The 16,662-nt window shown below is 34.0% G+C and overlaps 1 protein-coding gene across 2 annotated transcripts in view; it reads left to right on the plus strand.

Annotated features, from left to right (window-relative positions):
• The window catches only part of VPS13C (vacuolar protein sorting 13 homolog C), a 186,579-nt gene that overhangs the window by 21,522 nt on the left and 148,395 nt on the right, over positions 1–16,662 (plus strand). For both annotated transcript variants that reach the window (XM_077747730.1, XM_077747741.1), the window contains exons 5-7: positions 765–866; positions 11,992–12,101; positions 14,651–14,710. In XM_077747730.1, coding sequence (XP_077603856.1) covers positions 765–866; positions 11,992–12,101; positions 14,651–14,710 — 272 coding nt within the window. The remainder of the gene's footprint in view (positions 1–764; positions 867–11,991; positions 12,102–14,650; positions 14,711–16,662) is intronic.

Genomic DNA, 16,662 nt, shown 5'->3' on the forward strand with positions numbered 1-16,662 from the left:
TGTTTTAGGCTATTACACTGAAGATTGTAAACACCTATTCTTATAGTTTTTATTCTTTGGTGTTATTTCCTTAGCATACATGATCAGAAGTGAGATTATTGGATAAAAATGAAATACATATTTTCTGATTGTTGATACATATTCTTGAATTATTTTCTAAAAGTTTTTATCAATCTATATTGATACCATCTAGTATTGGATATTATGTGTTTTTTATAGTTACTGAAAATTTTACCCCTCAGATAAGGTGCATGGAAATTTTCTCCCTGCCTGCTGTTTTTCCCTTTTACTCTCTACCCATTTTTTCCCCTCTTAACCTTTTTCCTTTCTCTCTTTCTTTCTCCCTTTATTTTTTGTTTTTCTTTATTTATTTTGAGAGAACAAGAGGGGCAGAGTGAATCCCAGTTAGGCTCTGCACTGCCAGCGGAGTGGGGCTTGATCCCACAAAGAGTAAGATCATGACCTGAGCTGAAATCAGGAGTCAGATGTTTACCTGACTGAGCCACCCCTGTGCCTCATTCTTTCTCCCTTTAATTCCTTTCTTTCCCTCTTTTCCCTTTTGTTAAAGCTTTGTAAATAAATAGGGATCGTTTATTTATGTTTAAACTTTTTGTAAAACTATTTTAAAGATTGTGGCTCTTTTGACTTAAAAAATGGCTTAAAGACTTAAAGTATCCATACACTCACAGTCATAATGAGGTTGAACTTTTCCTATTTATCTGATAATTGCATTTTTAATATGTGAACTAACTGTATATTTTTAGGTATTAAATATGATGCTGAGAAGGAAGAAAAATCCTTGCAAGATATTAAACAGAAGGAGCTATCCCGAATTGAAGAAGCTCTTCAGAAAGCAGCAGAGAAAGGTACAATATGTTTATGTTTTAGGTAAACTTGCATATACCTATATTTTAGATACATGTAGTACACTTTAAAGAGGATACTTTCATAAGCTTTCATTAGTAGTAGTTCCAAAGAAAGAGTATTTTTTAAAAATCATATGTCATAATACTGATTATATTTTCATGACTCACATTAGGAATCATTGCCACATGATTGTTTTATCTCACTGCCAGTTTAATTTTCCCACTTTCTTTAACCACTTGTTTTTCTGTGCCGCTTTATGGAGGCCTTTCTGTGAGTTCCTGTAAGCCTGTTTGTTTTTGCCAGCTGTTCCTCTGCATTTTTAGGTGTATCCATGGAAGATAATGAAGTTCAGCATATCAGTGTAGTGAAACAATGTTTAGAGGAAGTGGTGCTGTGATTTTGTTTCTAGCTGTGTCTCCTTATATTGTATAGGATATTTAAAAAAAAATTGATTTTTCAGATTTCAACGTTAACATCTTGCCTTAAGTTTTAATTTTTTAATTTTTATCTAAAATTATAATGACTATTTTGATTTGGTTATGGAGAAAGAATAAGAATAAGATGAAGAAGCAGTCTGTAGAGTGATGAGTTGAAGGACTTTTCCAACCTCCAATTTTTCTCTTTCAAGGCAAATCACAGCCCAGTTGCTGATTGGGCTATCAGAATTACTTGCAGTTTACATCGTTTTTCTGTCATTTGGTTGACATGTTTATGCATTTCTGTGTTGGAAGAACATGGTACCACAAATGCTAATGCATTTCTCTTTGGTCTCTCTTAAAAGATAGGGCAAATGACAGAAATTACATTCATATGTACCAAGATTTTGTTTCCTAGTGTAATCAGTAAGAAATCTTTCTTAAAATAGCTTTCTCATTAGAATTCTTTATCAATGATTCTAATTCTTTTTGCCCCAAGTGCCTGCTCTTACATAGAATTATTGATCTTTTACAGAAAATTACTAAAATAATTTAAGTACCAAGGCTGTTTAAATGGAAGAAATTTTTAAAAAGCTTAAATATGTTTTACCTTTCTCTTTCACACTTGAGCATGTTTTGTCTTTCCTTGAAGTTTAAGAATGTGTTTTTTTTTTTTTTTTTTTATGAAAACAGTGTTCTTTATTTCTGTTACTTGTATGTGCCAAATAAAGCAAGGTGAGAATGGTTTTGTTTATGACAATTCAGTGTGACTTACTTTTATTCACTTTTGGTTAATTAGTATATGTGGAAATAGTACCAATAAAATGAGAAGAAAGACTTGGAGAGCACTAGAATTTCATGTCTTTCTTGATACAGGTCACATTAAGTATATATATGTATTTTTAAATTTTTTATTTTTGAGAGAGAGATAGAGACAGCATGAGCAGGGGAGGGTCAGAGAGAGAGGGAGACACNCCATTAAGTATATTTTTTTAACATACTGTACTTAATGATACACATTTATTGGTAGGCATAGTGACATATTTAGATAAAATGATACATATAATATTTATCATATGTAATATTGCATAATTACATATATAATGTATTATGTATATATAAAATTAAGTTATATTTTTCCCTTTTTAGAAATAAGCCCCAAACTTCTCTCTTTTCTATTTTTGGATGGAAATAACTGTGTTTGTTTAAAATGTATTTTAGTATTTCCAGTGAACTGTAAGAAGTGTGTATAGTCTCTCCTGTGTTAGTAGTTGACAGCTTACTTGGCAAAATCATAACCTGCTGTACATTTTGTATTGAGCACCTGTGAAATTTTGACTGCTGGGTGTTTAATGCTTAGGAAATTTATATGTTTACATCTGGCAGAGAGGCTTTTAAGGATGATTTGATGTATTCATAGGGGCTGAACATCTGTGGCCCTGAGTTTGTGTAAATAGAACTATTGTGCTTATAACATATGATAATTACATTGTAGGTTCTTGAATAGTAAAATTTATGTTTTGTTGGGATAGAACTAAAATTCAGAATGTGAAATTCAGTTTTAACATTATTATTTTATATTTTTCAGAAAAATATTCTGAGTATAAAAGAAATGAATTTGGGGTGCCTGGCTGGTTCAGTTGGTAGAACATGTGACTCTTGATCTTCAGGTTGTGGGTTTGAGCCCTATGTGTAGAAATTACTTAAAAATAAAATCATAAAATAAAAGAGATGAATTCAAGAATTGGGATATATATATTGATGTTGATTTTTAAAAAAATATGTTGAATTATCTTGACTGCATATAATTTTTTTTCCAGTTTCTATGAATACAGGTCATATTTTCATATACTATTATTAATACAAATGATAAAAAACACCTTGGTCTTTAGATGCTTTACATTTCACCATTATTAATAGTTATTACTTAATATCATACTTTATTTTGGAGACATTATTTTTCCACTTATTTCTTGATTAAAAGCATAAAAGCATCGTGGCACATGTATAGCGACCAAGAGAAGCAGGAAGAGGAAGTAATTCAACTCAAAGCAGCAGATGATAAAATTGAAATCAAAATTATCCTGCTAATCTACTTTAAAAAAGTGTTTTTACTTAATTTGTTTCATTTGGTAAAATAGAGTGCTGCCCACAATCATGTGGGAAAAAATAAAATTGAAATATAACTGAGTTCATTTCTAAACAGTTTGCTCAACTGTAAAAATAAACTTAAAAAAAATTTTTTTTAGGAAATGTTTGTTTATTCTTGAGAAAGAGGGAGACAGAGCATGAGCAGGGAAGGGTCAGAGAGAGGGAGACATAGAACCTGAAGCAGGCTCCAGGCTCTGAGCTCTGAGCTGTCATCATCAAGCCCGATGTGGGGCTTCAACCCATGAACAGTGAGATCATTACCTGAGCCAGAGTCAGAAGATTAACCAAGTGAGCCACCCAGGGGCCCCAAAATAAACTTTTTAAAATATTTATTTTTTTAGAGAAAGTCAGCATGTGAGTGGGAGAGGGGCAGACAGAGAGGGAGACAGGGAATCCCAAGCAGGCTCCACGCTGTCAGCACAGAGCCTGATGCAGGGCTTGAACCCATGAACTGTGAGATCATGACCTGAGCTGAAATCAAGAGTCAAACTCCTAGCTGACTGAGCCACCTACGTGCCCCCAAAATAAACTTGATATTTTTCTTCTTTTATTTTATTATAGTGAATTTATTTCCCTAGAAAGGCTATTATAAAGTAAAGGGAAAGATTAAATTTCTTCTGAGGCCTAAGATTCCCAGAGGGTATAGATTCTGTATTTAAAATGTTAATTTTATCTAAGTAATATACACACTCGCTTTGAAATCAAGTAGTTTTGTTAAAAAGACTTCTGATGGAAAATGTCAGTCTGCTCTTCTGCTCTTCTCTACCCTTTAGACCCATTCCTTAGAATCAACCATGGTTATAGAAATACTAATGTTCTGCCATTATCTAATTTTTTAGCATAAGATCTTATCTAGGATATCCTCTTGTGGTAGTCAGGAAATTTACTTCTCTTACCATCTTCTTTCACTCTAAATTCCCCTCCTTCTCTTCTCATAATATGGTTATATCATAATTTATGGCAAATGACAGGTCAAATTTACATTCCTGTGACAGTGTAATTGTTCATTGTGTAGGTCAAATGATGTACTATGATTATATTCCCTTTCTTACACAACCTTTTTTTCTTGAAATTTTAAGTGCTTCCTTTTTATTTACTTTGTTTTCTGTGTAAATTTACCTTTAATTATTTTCACTTGCTACATGAAATCTGTTCTATGACTGTCAGTGTAACTTTACTATTGCTCATACCCACCTACTGTTTCCTCACCCCACCCCACATCCCCTATCCCCATTTTGCTCTTGAAGATCTCCCTTTGAAATGGTTTTTTTTCTGTCTTGGGATTGGTCTTCATCACTTTTCTGTGTTTAATTCACTATTTTCTGGGTCCCTTGCCTTTTGTTCTTTGTTATGCTGAAGCATATCTGTAGCTTTTAATAAAGGCTACATTGGATATAGTTTTTAAAATCCTCTCAAGTTTGAAAGTCTTTGTTTACTTACACACTTACCTGATTTGACTGGGAATAGAATGCTAGGTTTAAAATAAAAAATTTGAAGGCAATATCCTTAGTTTTTAGGTACTTTTGAGAGGTTTTTTGCCCATCTGCTTAACATGTTGATGGAAACATAAAAGTCAGAGAATCCATGAATCCTGCTGCCAAAAACCTTACATGTTAGTTGAGAAAATAAGACATATGCATAATAATAAGCAGGAGAAAATGTTGAGTCTCATCACAGAGGTACATATAAGAGTGGTAACAAAGTTCAGAATGAACATATGTTCAGCCAGAGAGATCAGGGCAGATACTGTAAAGATACATATTTAAATATTTAAGCTGTGTCTAAAAGATGAATTTTCAGAAAAGGAGAGTCTTCTAGGTAGAAGGAACAATGAAGAGAAAGAAGTATAGAGTATGTATGAGAAACAGCTAAGAATTTGGGAGTTTGATAGAATGTAGTTAAATGTAAGTTAAAAAGCTGAGTTTAGGTCAATTTTAAGAGATTTGAATGCCATGATGGTGATAGTGGTGATGATAATGATGGTGGTAGCAGCTAACATTTAATGAGCATCTCTTATTTGCCAGGTCACTTTTCAAAATGCTTTATATTTATTGATTTCACTTGATAGTTATAACTCTATGATATAAGGCTATTGTTGTTCCCATTTTACAGTGGAGAAAGCTGCAAGTTAAATAAGTTGTCCTAAGTCACAGAGCTAGAAAATGAAAGAGCTGTAATTTGAACCTACTCTGGCTCTATCTAGATCCTTTATTTTTAGTTCCATATTATAACGGACTTTAATCTATAACCAGTGGGAGAGTCAGTAAGTTTTCCTTTTCCTTTTTTTAAAAACCCGGGGAGGGATGTGTTAAGAGCTGTTTCAGGAAGGTTAAGCCTGCTGTGGTGTCTGTGCGTCTGTGAGGGGGGTGCTGTCTGGCCGTCACTAACCGGAGTGGATAGACAGGAGTCCGTGTACCTAAAAAGGAGACAGATGAGACTAAAGTAAGAGGAGGACATTTCAGTTGACTCTGAAGTTAGTACAAATATCACACAACGTTGCATTCTGCAAATGGGCAAAAACAGTAGGCAAAAGGGAACCAAAACAGTTGACTTTTGCTCTGTTTGAAAATCTCAAATAATTCAATGAGATGTTAGCGCTAATTTATCTGCCTTGCTTAATTTGAAATGATAATTCCTATAATTTTAATTACTAAAAGATTTTGTTATAATATTATGATAATAAAGTTTGTTGATATAATGGAAATGTCACTGTGAATACTTCCTTAGAAATAGATTGTTTCGGTGTCACTGCATTTTACTTGTTCTGTCACATGATTTCTACTTCTTTGAATTAAGTTTAGACATGTTTTACATGTGAAACTGAAGTGTCTTTTAAATGCTTTGTATTCTGATTACTGCTGCCATGCGGATGCAGGCGCACTTTCAGGGGAGTTCATATATGGCTTGGAAAACTTTGTTTACAAGGACGTCAAGCCTGGTGGGTATGCATGGTTAGTTTATCTGGCTGTAAAAAAAATGATATTCTTATCTACTCTTGAACTTTTAATGGAGCATGTTTGATGACATGCCATTTTTTTTGAAATATGGAAATGTAATTCAAGTTTTTCTCCTTTACCATCATTACCATTTCCCAACCTTCTGTAGCTGTTTGTCCACTCACTAAATATTTAGCGTGTTCTCATGGCAAGCACTGTGCTGTATGCAGAGTTGTTCATGGGGTAAAACAAGCATGATCTGTCCTTGAGGAGCTCACCGTTTGATCTGTGGATAACTTTCACATCTGGAGTGCCTTGTGTACTCTGGTTCTGTGGTAAAGTAGTTTCTCAGCTGGGCAGTTTCTTCCCTAGAGGAGTAGTTTTCAGACTTGTAAAGAGCAAGAAAATGGAACCTGTTTTACTATGTGAGACTTTATTTAGAGCCTTGATAAAAGATGTCTGACTGGCCTCCTTCATAACTTCCCTGATTTGCTTTACCTCGGTAGGAGCTCCAGAGGCCAATGTAGACCATTGTCCTATGCAGCATATTGAAATTTGAGGCTCCACAAAAGGCAGTTTTGAAGGCTGACTGGTTTAGGATTTACAATAGTATTCTTTTATTTGGTAGAGAATTTATCAAGTATGTTGAAATAATAATTGTTAGTTTACAAAGTAATTTGATATATTTTCTATAACTTTATAGGATTTTATAATATTAACTTAGTCTTAAGATTTGTATTGTTTAAAGGGCAAGCGAGGTCTGTACTTAAAACATAATAAGCATTAGGTTAGAATTACTTCTACAGCTAGAAACTTTAATATTTAGGTTCATTTGGCAAATGGAAGAAGAATTTACATTGCAGATTTCATAGCATTGAGTGAAATTGCCCTGAAAGGCATTTCTCTTTTAATAAAATTTGCCCCTTTAGCAAATGTGACTGACTATGCTAATTTGCCTTACAGTCACTTTGTTTAATATAAAAGATAGTCTGGAAACGCTCATGGCTCACTTTTTAATTTTGTTATAATTAGACCAACTTTCTACACTCTCTCAGGGCAATGTTTCCTGATCCTATGAGGAGTAATCTGCCTCCAAGGTACAGATGAATTCCAGTGTCCCATTCAAGTCATAACAAAATCATTGGACAGTATTGGTGGTAAAACAAACAAACAAAATCCTACCTCCCCCAAAAAACTGACAATGATCACTATAAAGGAAAACATAACTGATTCAGAGTTTACTTTTTTAAAAACACTACATTTACCTGAATTAAAACTTAGTCCTAGAATATTGCTGAATCTGAAATGAGAATAGTTAATTTTGTTGATATTATCTTCATTCATTTGGCTAGGACTTAATGTATACTTTATGATCATTTCATCATTTTACTTTCTGAACATATATTCCTTCCTCATTTGATGTCATTTAAAAAGTTATTCCAGAGCAATTGTTCTCAGAACGTTAAAGCTGTTTTCATAATAATACTAAAACAAATGTTGGTTTTACGCTGTGCCAGTACTGGTGTTGATGTTGCAGAAGCAGTGTTGTGTAAAACTGTAGCTGCCTCAGCATGAATCAAAGCACTGGCACCAAACTTTACTGGAAGCCACTGTATTGTTCACTATCACGTACTCACAGTGAAAAATAAGATGAAACAGGAGAAAGAGAGCACCAATATTACTTAAGAATGTTATTGGTGGAATAGAAAAAATTTAATTTGAATAAACTTAAGGTCTTGACTTTGCATCATTAATTTTTGGTGTGACAAAGGGAGAATATGTATAGAGCACTTAAGGAGGATAATTGTCTCAAGGAAAAATACTTGCTCATTGTTTGAATTGTCAGCTGAACTAGTTGCTTTTTTCCTGGAAAATCATTTTACATGGAAGAGTGATTGACAGATTATTATGATTCAGATTCAGATGTTTGGTAGACATTTCAACAAAACAACTTCAAGAAAAATCAACTCATGATGTTTGTTGCTAATGATAAAATTTTAGCTTTTGAGCAAAATTAGAATTTTGGAGAACTTGTATTAGCCACCTGGAATTTGGCAGCTTCCTAGTACTTCAGCTTCCCAGAAAAGTCTTTAAGACTTCTCTGATGAAGAATGGTGGTGATACTAACAAATGGGATTTTTGATAGTAAAATGAAATCACTCAACATTGAGAAGATCTGCATAATTCAGTGAAGCAATATTTCCTTATTACCAATGCATGATAAAAAAAATCCGTATGTGTAGAAGATCCATTAAATTTTTTTTTAATGTTTATTTATTTTTGGGGAAGAGAGACAGAGAGTGCGTGGGGGAGGGGCAGAGAGAGAGGAAGACACAGAATCTGAAGCAGGCTTCAGGCAGAGCGGACAGCATGGGGCTCAAACCCAGGAACTGTGAGATCATGACCTGAGCCGAAGTCAGATGCTTAACCAAGTGAGCCATCCAGGTGCCCCTAAAAGATCCATTTAAAGTGTAAGGTAGACTAATTGAATTTAATTTGGATGAAAATGTTTTTTGATAGATTTTCAGATTCCAAAATGGAATTAACCTTTAAGAAACTACCACTTATTGAGTTTGAGTATAGTATCCAAAATTACATGAAAAGACCATGAAGATGTTCCTCTTTTTTTTTAATTACATATGTATGTAGTTAGTTCAGATTTTCTTCATATGCTTCAATTTAAAAATCATATTTCAACAGAGCAAAGGCAGAAGGAGATGGGTGTAATCTAGCTGTCTTCTGCTTAGCCAGATATTGGAAAGATTTGTAAGATTATAAAACAGTGCTACTCTTTTCACTATAACTTTTTGTTTGGAAAATATGGTTTTTTAAATAAATATGTGTTATCAATGCTATCACATAGTTTTTAAAGTGTGAATTAATAAATATTTTAAAAATTTCTCAGTTTTGATTTCCAGTATGGTAAATCTCAGTAGTTGTAACCCACACTAATAAAAAACTTTGAAAGGTTCTCAAGTAAGCGTGTAAAAGGTGCTCCAACACCAAAATATTTGAAGACTGATTTAGAGAGTGATTGAAAATCATAAATTTAGTGTCCATCAGATTAAATAGAATCTTTCTCTAAAGATCTATGTAGCAGTCAGATTAGATTTTGAAACTATTTGAAGAGGTTGAAAGGTGGTACATGTAACATTGAGTTCAAATAAAGATGAAACAAGGGGCTAAAACAGTTGTGTAGCCAGAAAGATAATAGGTAAGGTAAGAAGAGTGAGCTGTGGTGGTATGGAAACCCAGAAGCTGAAGCTGTCTCTGAAAGCTGTTCTAGCCAAGTGGGCTGGTTATCAGTGCTACTTTGGCTTTCTTGTTTCTTTTCAAATGATACTGCTTTGAGAACTCAGTCTTTCTCTATATGTTTAATTTATGAACGAAAAAGACTCAGGGACCATCATTATGACAAGAAATACTGGTAATAGCAAAGTCTAGATTCTTTATGTATTTATTAATTATTTTCATCTTGAAATTTAGGGTTTTATTCTTGAAATCCAGAATTTGGTTCTTAGTTTTTATAGTGGCAGGACACTGTTTTAAAATATCAAGGAAGAACAGTTTATTTATTTATAATTTATTAATGTTTATTTATTTTTGAGGGAGAGAGAAAGAGTGTGAGCAGGAGAGGGGTAGAGAGAGAAGAGGGAGACATAGAATCTGAAGCAGGCTCCAGGCTCTGAGCTGTCTATCAGCTCAGAGCCCAATGTGGGGCTTGAACTCACGAACTGTGAGAACATGACCCAAGCCAAAATCAAGACGCTTAACTGACTGAGCCACCCAGCTGCTCCAAGGAAGAACAATTTTAAAATTTCAAGCTAAATTTCATGTGTATTCTCTCAAATGCTATATTTACCACACAAACTAGGTTTATATATTTTATTATACTGTTCAGATGTGGATTTTTTGATTCATTTGAACAGATGCCTGTCATGTGCTTTGTGTCCAGATATTAGGATAATTCTTGGGCTAATGAAGACTCTTGCCTAGTGGCAAGACGGCTGTGTAAACATTTCAGTTACAGTGTAATCACTGCGTAGTGGAAGTCTGTATAAAACTGTAGAGGTAAATGGCCCTGGAGCTGCTTGAAAATAGTTGAGGAGGGCCTTTGTGGATCTGACATTTGGGAGTCTCCTAGGAGTTTGCCTGGTGAAGAACTTTAGGGAGGGCAACTGAAGTTTAGGGAATGATACATATAAGAGAGAAGCATTAGCTGTTAGAAAGTTAGGCTTGTTTTGGAAAGTAAGAATAGTGTTTCTGAAGTGTCCATGCAAGCATGAGTAGAGGAGATAGAACAGCCCAAGGAGATAGGGGTTGGATCATGAAAGAACCTTTGTGTCATGCAAACACTTTTTTGTTTTAGCTGCAGAGAGTCTTAAAAAGGAATTTTGATGAGCAAGTCAGAGGACTCTAGATGCTGGTGAGGATGTGAAGAAACGGGCACCCNGGAATATTGAGTAGGAGATTAATTAACAGGCTGTGAATGGTACTGTAGAAGGTGTTAGTCTGCTAGCACTGTAGAAGGATGTTTATTTAGTAGGAGGTAGAGTGGGGGATAGAGTCAGGGGAGACCATACCGAGCCCGCCTTAGGAGTGCAGATGAGAGATCATGTCTAGTAGGAAGGTGAATGTAAAGCTTTGTAACTGGGGTAAGACGGTTGTTGGTTAATGCCATAAAAGTGAAGCGGTGCCAAGTAAAGAGGATGAGGTTTTAAAGGGATCAATTATTAAGCCAATTTCAAAGTACAGTTCAGTGTACATTTTTTTGTTCTTTCGGGGTTCTTTGTATCCTTAACTTGTTCAAAGATCTTGCTTGCGAGGTGTTATCATCCAGGGGAAGTTACCTGTCAGCAGCCTCCCTATTCATTTCATTTGTGTTCCCCTGCCATATATTTGTGAAAACCTTTCCCTGAAAGTTTTATGTTCTGTCATTGTTACATTTCCAATATTTTGATAACATTGAAATTAAAGTTAAACTTTGTGTTGTGAAGAGTCATAAATATTTTAAAGAGCTTTGTGTGTGGGTATTTGCCCAATTTTTATATAATTGTACTTGCCAAGTTATTTGTTAAATTAAAGGAAGTTATTCTAGACTAAGGAAGCTTATGAATTTCTGTTTGTATTGAAACAGCAGGTCAGTTTAGAATAAAAGTTAAGTGAACTGTACCAAAAATTTGCTGTTAGGAAGAATTCTCTTGTTTTCTTTTCTGTCCTCTAGTCTGCTAACTTGAATTTTATCCTTTTCTCACTAAAACGCTTCCACTGAGAAGGACGTAAACGTAAAAAGCACAAAAAACATTTTAAGAAACCTTTTAAAGGTCTTGATCGCTCGAAAGGTAGGTAAAAGTAGTTTTTATGCCATGTGTTATTTGTACACATCACCACTTGATTTCTGTCTTCAAAGGTAAAATTAATGTTACATATACTGTAACTTCAAAAATAAGTTTTAAATTGGAAACACATATTAAAATCTAAAATAAATCTAAAATAAAACAAGGACACCAGAATATGCTGTCCTTTCTGTTGAGTAGTGCCTTAGCTATGCTTTGGTCATTTGATAATGAAGTATGTGAGAATTTCAAATCTTGACCTTGTATTTTTTCTGTTTTTTATAGATAAGCCAAAAGAAGCCAAAAAGGATACATTTTTGGAAAAATTGGCAACCCAAGTAATTAAAAATGTACAAGTAAAAATCACAGACATTCACATTAAGTATGAAGATGATGTAAGTAATTTAAATTTATATAGATTAAGTTTGTAATTGTGTATTTTGTGATATTAATTATTGATTTGTTTAGATATGGGCTATCCATACCAGATTTTAATTCCATGATTTTTTTTTCTGACAGATATACTACTGTATCTTTCCTGTGTTACATTTCTTTAATTAGGCGTTTATGTGTATAAATATAAAACCACCATATGTATCTTTTTCTAAAAGTAATAGAGATTTTTCAGTTGTCCTCTATTATTTACTTTGAATTTTGCTTAATGCCTTAAGACTTGCTATAACTTTAAGGAACTTTGCTGATAAAAAAAATTAGGTGCAAGGGGTGATGGAAATAGTCAACTATAATGGTAGTTGGTAGAGAGGGGACTAAATCATATGTCAGTAGACTGCTAGTCCTGTTCTCTTTACATTCCTTCAGAAGGGGTTAAATATACACTCTTGCTCACATACATGTGCAACAGTGTATTTAGAAACCACACTTCACTTACAACCAAAATTTAACATTGGTTCATTAAAAACTGTTTACTGTTAATTTTACTTAAACAAAAATATACATTACTTTGTTTAAAGTTTAAAAATTACATTAAATAACCTTGAATTTTTTCATTTACCTAAGATAATAGAAATGCTATTCCATCTCTTCTAAAAATGAGTTTGTATTTTTTTGTTTTTAATAACTTTAGGTTAGATTTAATTAAAGTGATACTGAAATATATAGAATTTATTTTCTTTTTCTGATAGGTTCCTTATAGAACTTCAATTTTACCAAGATATACTTGTAGTTTTGCAAAATACAATATCTCCATCTTATATTAACTTTACCTTTTGGTTTTAGGTAGTCATTAAACTGAATTTTGTTAACAAATGTCTAAAAAACCTAAGTCATCAGTGCCCTTGTTTAAACAAACTTAGGAAAATAAATCAACTCATCATGGGAATAAAAGAGTTATTCTTAAAACTAATGGCATATAGATGAATGAGAACCTCAGTTTGAACTTAAACTAAGCCTTTTTACCGTGCAAGTACAATTAGAAAGGTACATTATTTCTCTCTTTAATAAAAAATATACAGAGATGCCCAGGAGTGGGATGAGTAACATCAATAATGTTTAAGTTAGTGTCACTGACAAGATATATTAAAATGATCTAAGAGGAAAAGAATTAAAAAGTGCAAAGGGATCTTTCTTATATCATTCCTCTTTCAACGTTACTACCTTAATTATTGTATCTAGGATAATGAAAAATACAGAGCTTATGAAGTGGGAAGTAGGGAAAGTATAATAATTTATCATAAAGGTACTCATTGGATGATAGCAATAGTTTGTAGGGGAAGTAATTTATCATGAAGATGCTCATTGGATGATAGCAGTAGTTTGTGGGTAGTGCCTTAGCAAGTGAGGAGTTATGTTCTATTCAGTTCCTTCTGAAATAGCTGCAAGTTATTTTGAGCTCCTTGTCTGAGGTGTAAAAAGATAAGTGTGGGAATAAAGGAAGATAATAAAAGACTAAGCTCCCAGAGCTACTTGTGCTTCTCACTTATTCCAGAGCATTCGTCTTTCCTGCCTTTGAGAAGGGTCTATGTAACTACACTCTGGAGTCCCTGTTGGATGATTTAGAACATTATGTTTTTTTCTTCTCTCTGTAGTTTCCCTGGTTTCTTTCATGATGACAGCATCCCCATGCCTTTTGGGCATCCTTGTGATGTCTAAAAGCAATGACATTGTATGCATTGTGGTACAGCGTAAGCATGGTGTATCAATATAACTTATGTATTGAAGGTCAGGAATAGAACAAAAGTTTAATAGGTTAAGAGACTGAGGGAATTTAATGTTAAGAATCTTGGGCATTTCCTGACAAAGCATTTTTGGAAAGTTAGGAATATGAAGGCTTGGGGCGCCTGGGTGGCTCAGTCCGTTAAGCATCCGACTTCTGCTCAGGTCATGATCTCACAGTTCGTGGGTTCAAGCCCCACATCGGGCTCTGTGCCGACAGCTAGCTCAGAGCCTGGAGGCTGCTTCAGATTCTGTCTCTCCCTCTCTCTGGCCCTCCCCTGCTCACGTTGTTTCTCTCTCGCTCGCTTGCTCTCAGAAATAAATAAAACATTAAAAAATTTTTTGAAAAAAAAAAAAGAAAATGAAGGCTTAATGAGACATTTCACGTTTCTGAGTGTTGAAAGTAGTTTAGTGGCAGGGTTATTATCGGTGGCATCTTGTTTTATTTATCTTTGAAGAACATCTTTAATGGTAGACCTAAAGAAACTATCTCTTTTTCACTATTTAGACAAGAGTCTAGTTAGTGAGAAAAGAGTTCACTTCATCAAAGAAGAGTTTCACTGGTAAAATATCATATTGATATCATGCCTATAAAATATGGGTAATTCTAGCCATATTACTGCCTTTTTCTCTCTCTTTTTTCCCCCCCATAAATCCATTTGGATTGTGCTACTTGTATACTAATTGCCCTCTATCGCCTATTGTACAGAGTGGAGCATGACTTCACTTTTACCATCAGTATCTTTTAATGTCACCTTTTCTTTTTTGACAGGTCACTGATCCAAAGCAGCCTCTTTCATTTGGTGTCACACTGGGAGAACTCAGTTTATTGGTAATGTTGGCCTTATTTACAGTTTTTGTGGAACCTGTAAAATATTGCCATGTCACAGTGAATTGCCTAAAACCAACTCTTGATACAGCTATTTTATTTTTATGTATAATTTTTTGCAGCTTTTCTAGAAGTTCAAAATTTATAGTGATGCTGTTATCACATTCTCTATTCTAATTTGTCTTTGAAGTTAACAAATATCAAACATTGTTAAAGAAATAAAAGCTGTATCTTAAACCTGTGGGGAAATAGGAGAAGGCAGATTTTTATAGAGTCATGTTCTCATCCTTGGTATAGGCAGATAGAATTTCCAAATAGCTTATAAATATGTATATGTACATGTGTATCATATTGAGATATATATAAGGTAGTTTATTTTGGTGAAATATTTTATAATGCAGTTTGGCTTTTCTCCTAAAGATCTTGAAGGGCAAATAGTGTGTATATTCACGTTGGATATTTTTCCTTCTATTTTCTATGGACAACTAGGTAGTAGGAAAAATGTTTTAAAGTTAAGGACAGTGAACATTAAATCAATCTGGATACATATTTGTCTTCTGGAGAGGGCCTTAGTAGAGAAAGAAGAGGAAGCAAAATGAAAGAGAAGTGGACTGTCAGAGAAATAGAAAAAGGACATGGCTACATAGAGGTCTTAAGAATGGTATTTCCATATGGAGAAGTGGATATATATATCAGATTGAAGACCAAAGCAGAAACATTGGGGGAGGGTGGGTAGGGCAAAAAACAAAACAAACAAAAAAACCCAACCCTGGAAGAACAGATTTAAGGGAGCCAAGGAAGCTAGTGTTCATTATACTGTTAATCTCTGCTTCTTTCCAAAGTGAATTTTGTGTCACTTGCAATGAAAAATGAAAGCTACAGTAGCAGAGACTAGAGATAACTGCTCCAGAAAAACCAGACTAAAAATATTAGTTATAAATGAGCATAGTATTTAATGTTGAACTTCTAGCTGACAAAACAAAAAATACAAGTCCGTCATGCACTCCCATTGACATGTGGAGGCACACTAGTGTGTACGAACGATGTGTAGTTTCCTGTATTGTTGTTCAGACTCTTCACACTGCTTTCTGTGTCTGTATTACTTTCTTCCCTTTGTCTCCTTGGTGATTCTGTTCAGGTTTTAATTCTTATGTTAGATATTACCTTGTCTTTCCAATTCCTTTTTCACTTCCCTCTTAGGATTTATTATTCTTTCTTTTATGCCCTCTGTTATATTTTATTAGAACACCTGAAACATTATTTTACTGGTTACCATGATGGTCTCCTTTTGTCTAACCTTCGTTCATTCACTGATAAAATAGTACCTTTATTTTAGAGTTTTTATGATGATTAAAGGAAATCGTTAGCCTAAAGCATTTGGCACATGCCTGGCTCAGTTATTTTTTGCTTCAACTATTACATTGACTATAATAACAACAGTAACCCCAAACTTTCTGTATCCATACCCCTTCTTTTTTCCATCTTTCCAGTTACTATTGAACTCTTATATTTAAGGTAATCTTCCCACCTCTGATCTGAATCCCATCCTCCCCATGTCCTTAGGAGCTTTTTCCCCTCTCCATCTCTCTGCCTCCTTTCCTCACTTCTTCCCTTCTTTGCATAAATTTTCTTCCTTTTCCTAAATCTTCAACTCTCCCTCTCCACCCTTTTCCCTCCTTCTACTCCTTCCTGTAAGCATTTAAACACATTCAAGTCTGGGATTTTGTTGTGTTTTTTTAATTTTTCAGTTTTTAAAAATTTGAAAAAAAATATAATTTATTGTCAGGTTACTAATATACAGTGTATACGGTGTGCTCTTGGCTTTGGGAGTAGATTCCCATGATTCATCACTTACATAAAACATCTAGAACCATTGTCCATCAATTGATGATTAGATAAAGAAGATGTGGTGTATATATATATATATATATATATATACACAATGGAATACTGCT

This window comes from Crocuta crocuta, unplaced genomic scaffold (assembly GCF_008692635.1).
Source record: "Crocuta crocuta isolate KB4526 unplaced genomic scaffold, BGI_CrCroc_1.0 scaffold130, whole genome shotgun sequence".
Classification (NCBI taxonomy): Eukaryota; Metazoa; Chordata; class Mammalia; order Carnivora; family Hyaenidae; genus Crocuta; species Crocuta crocuta.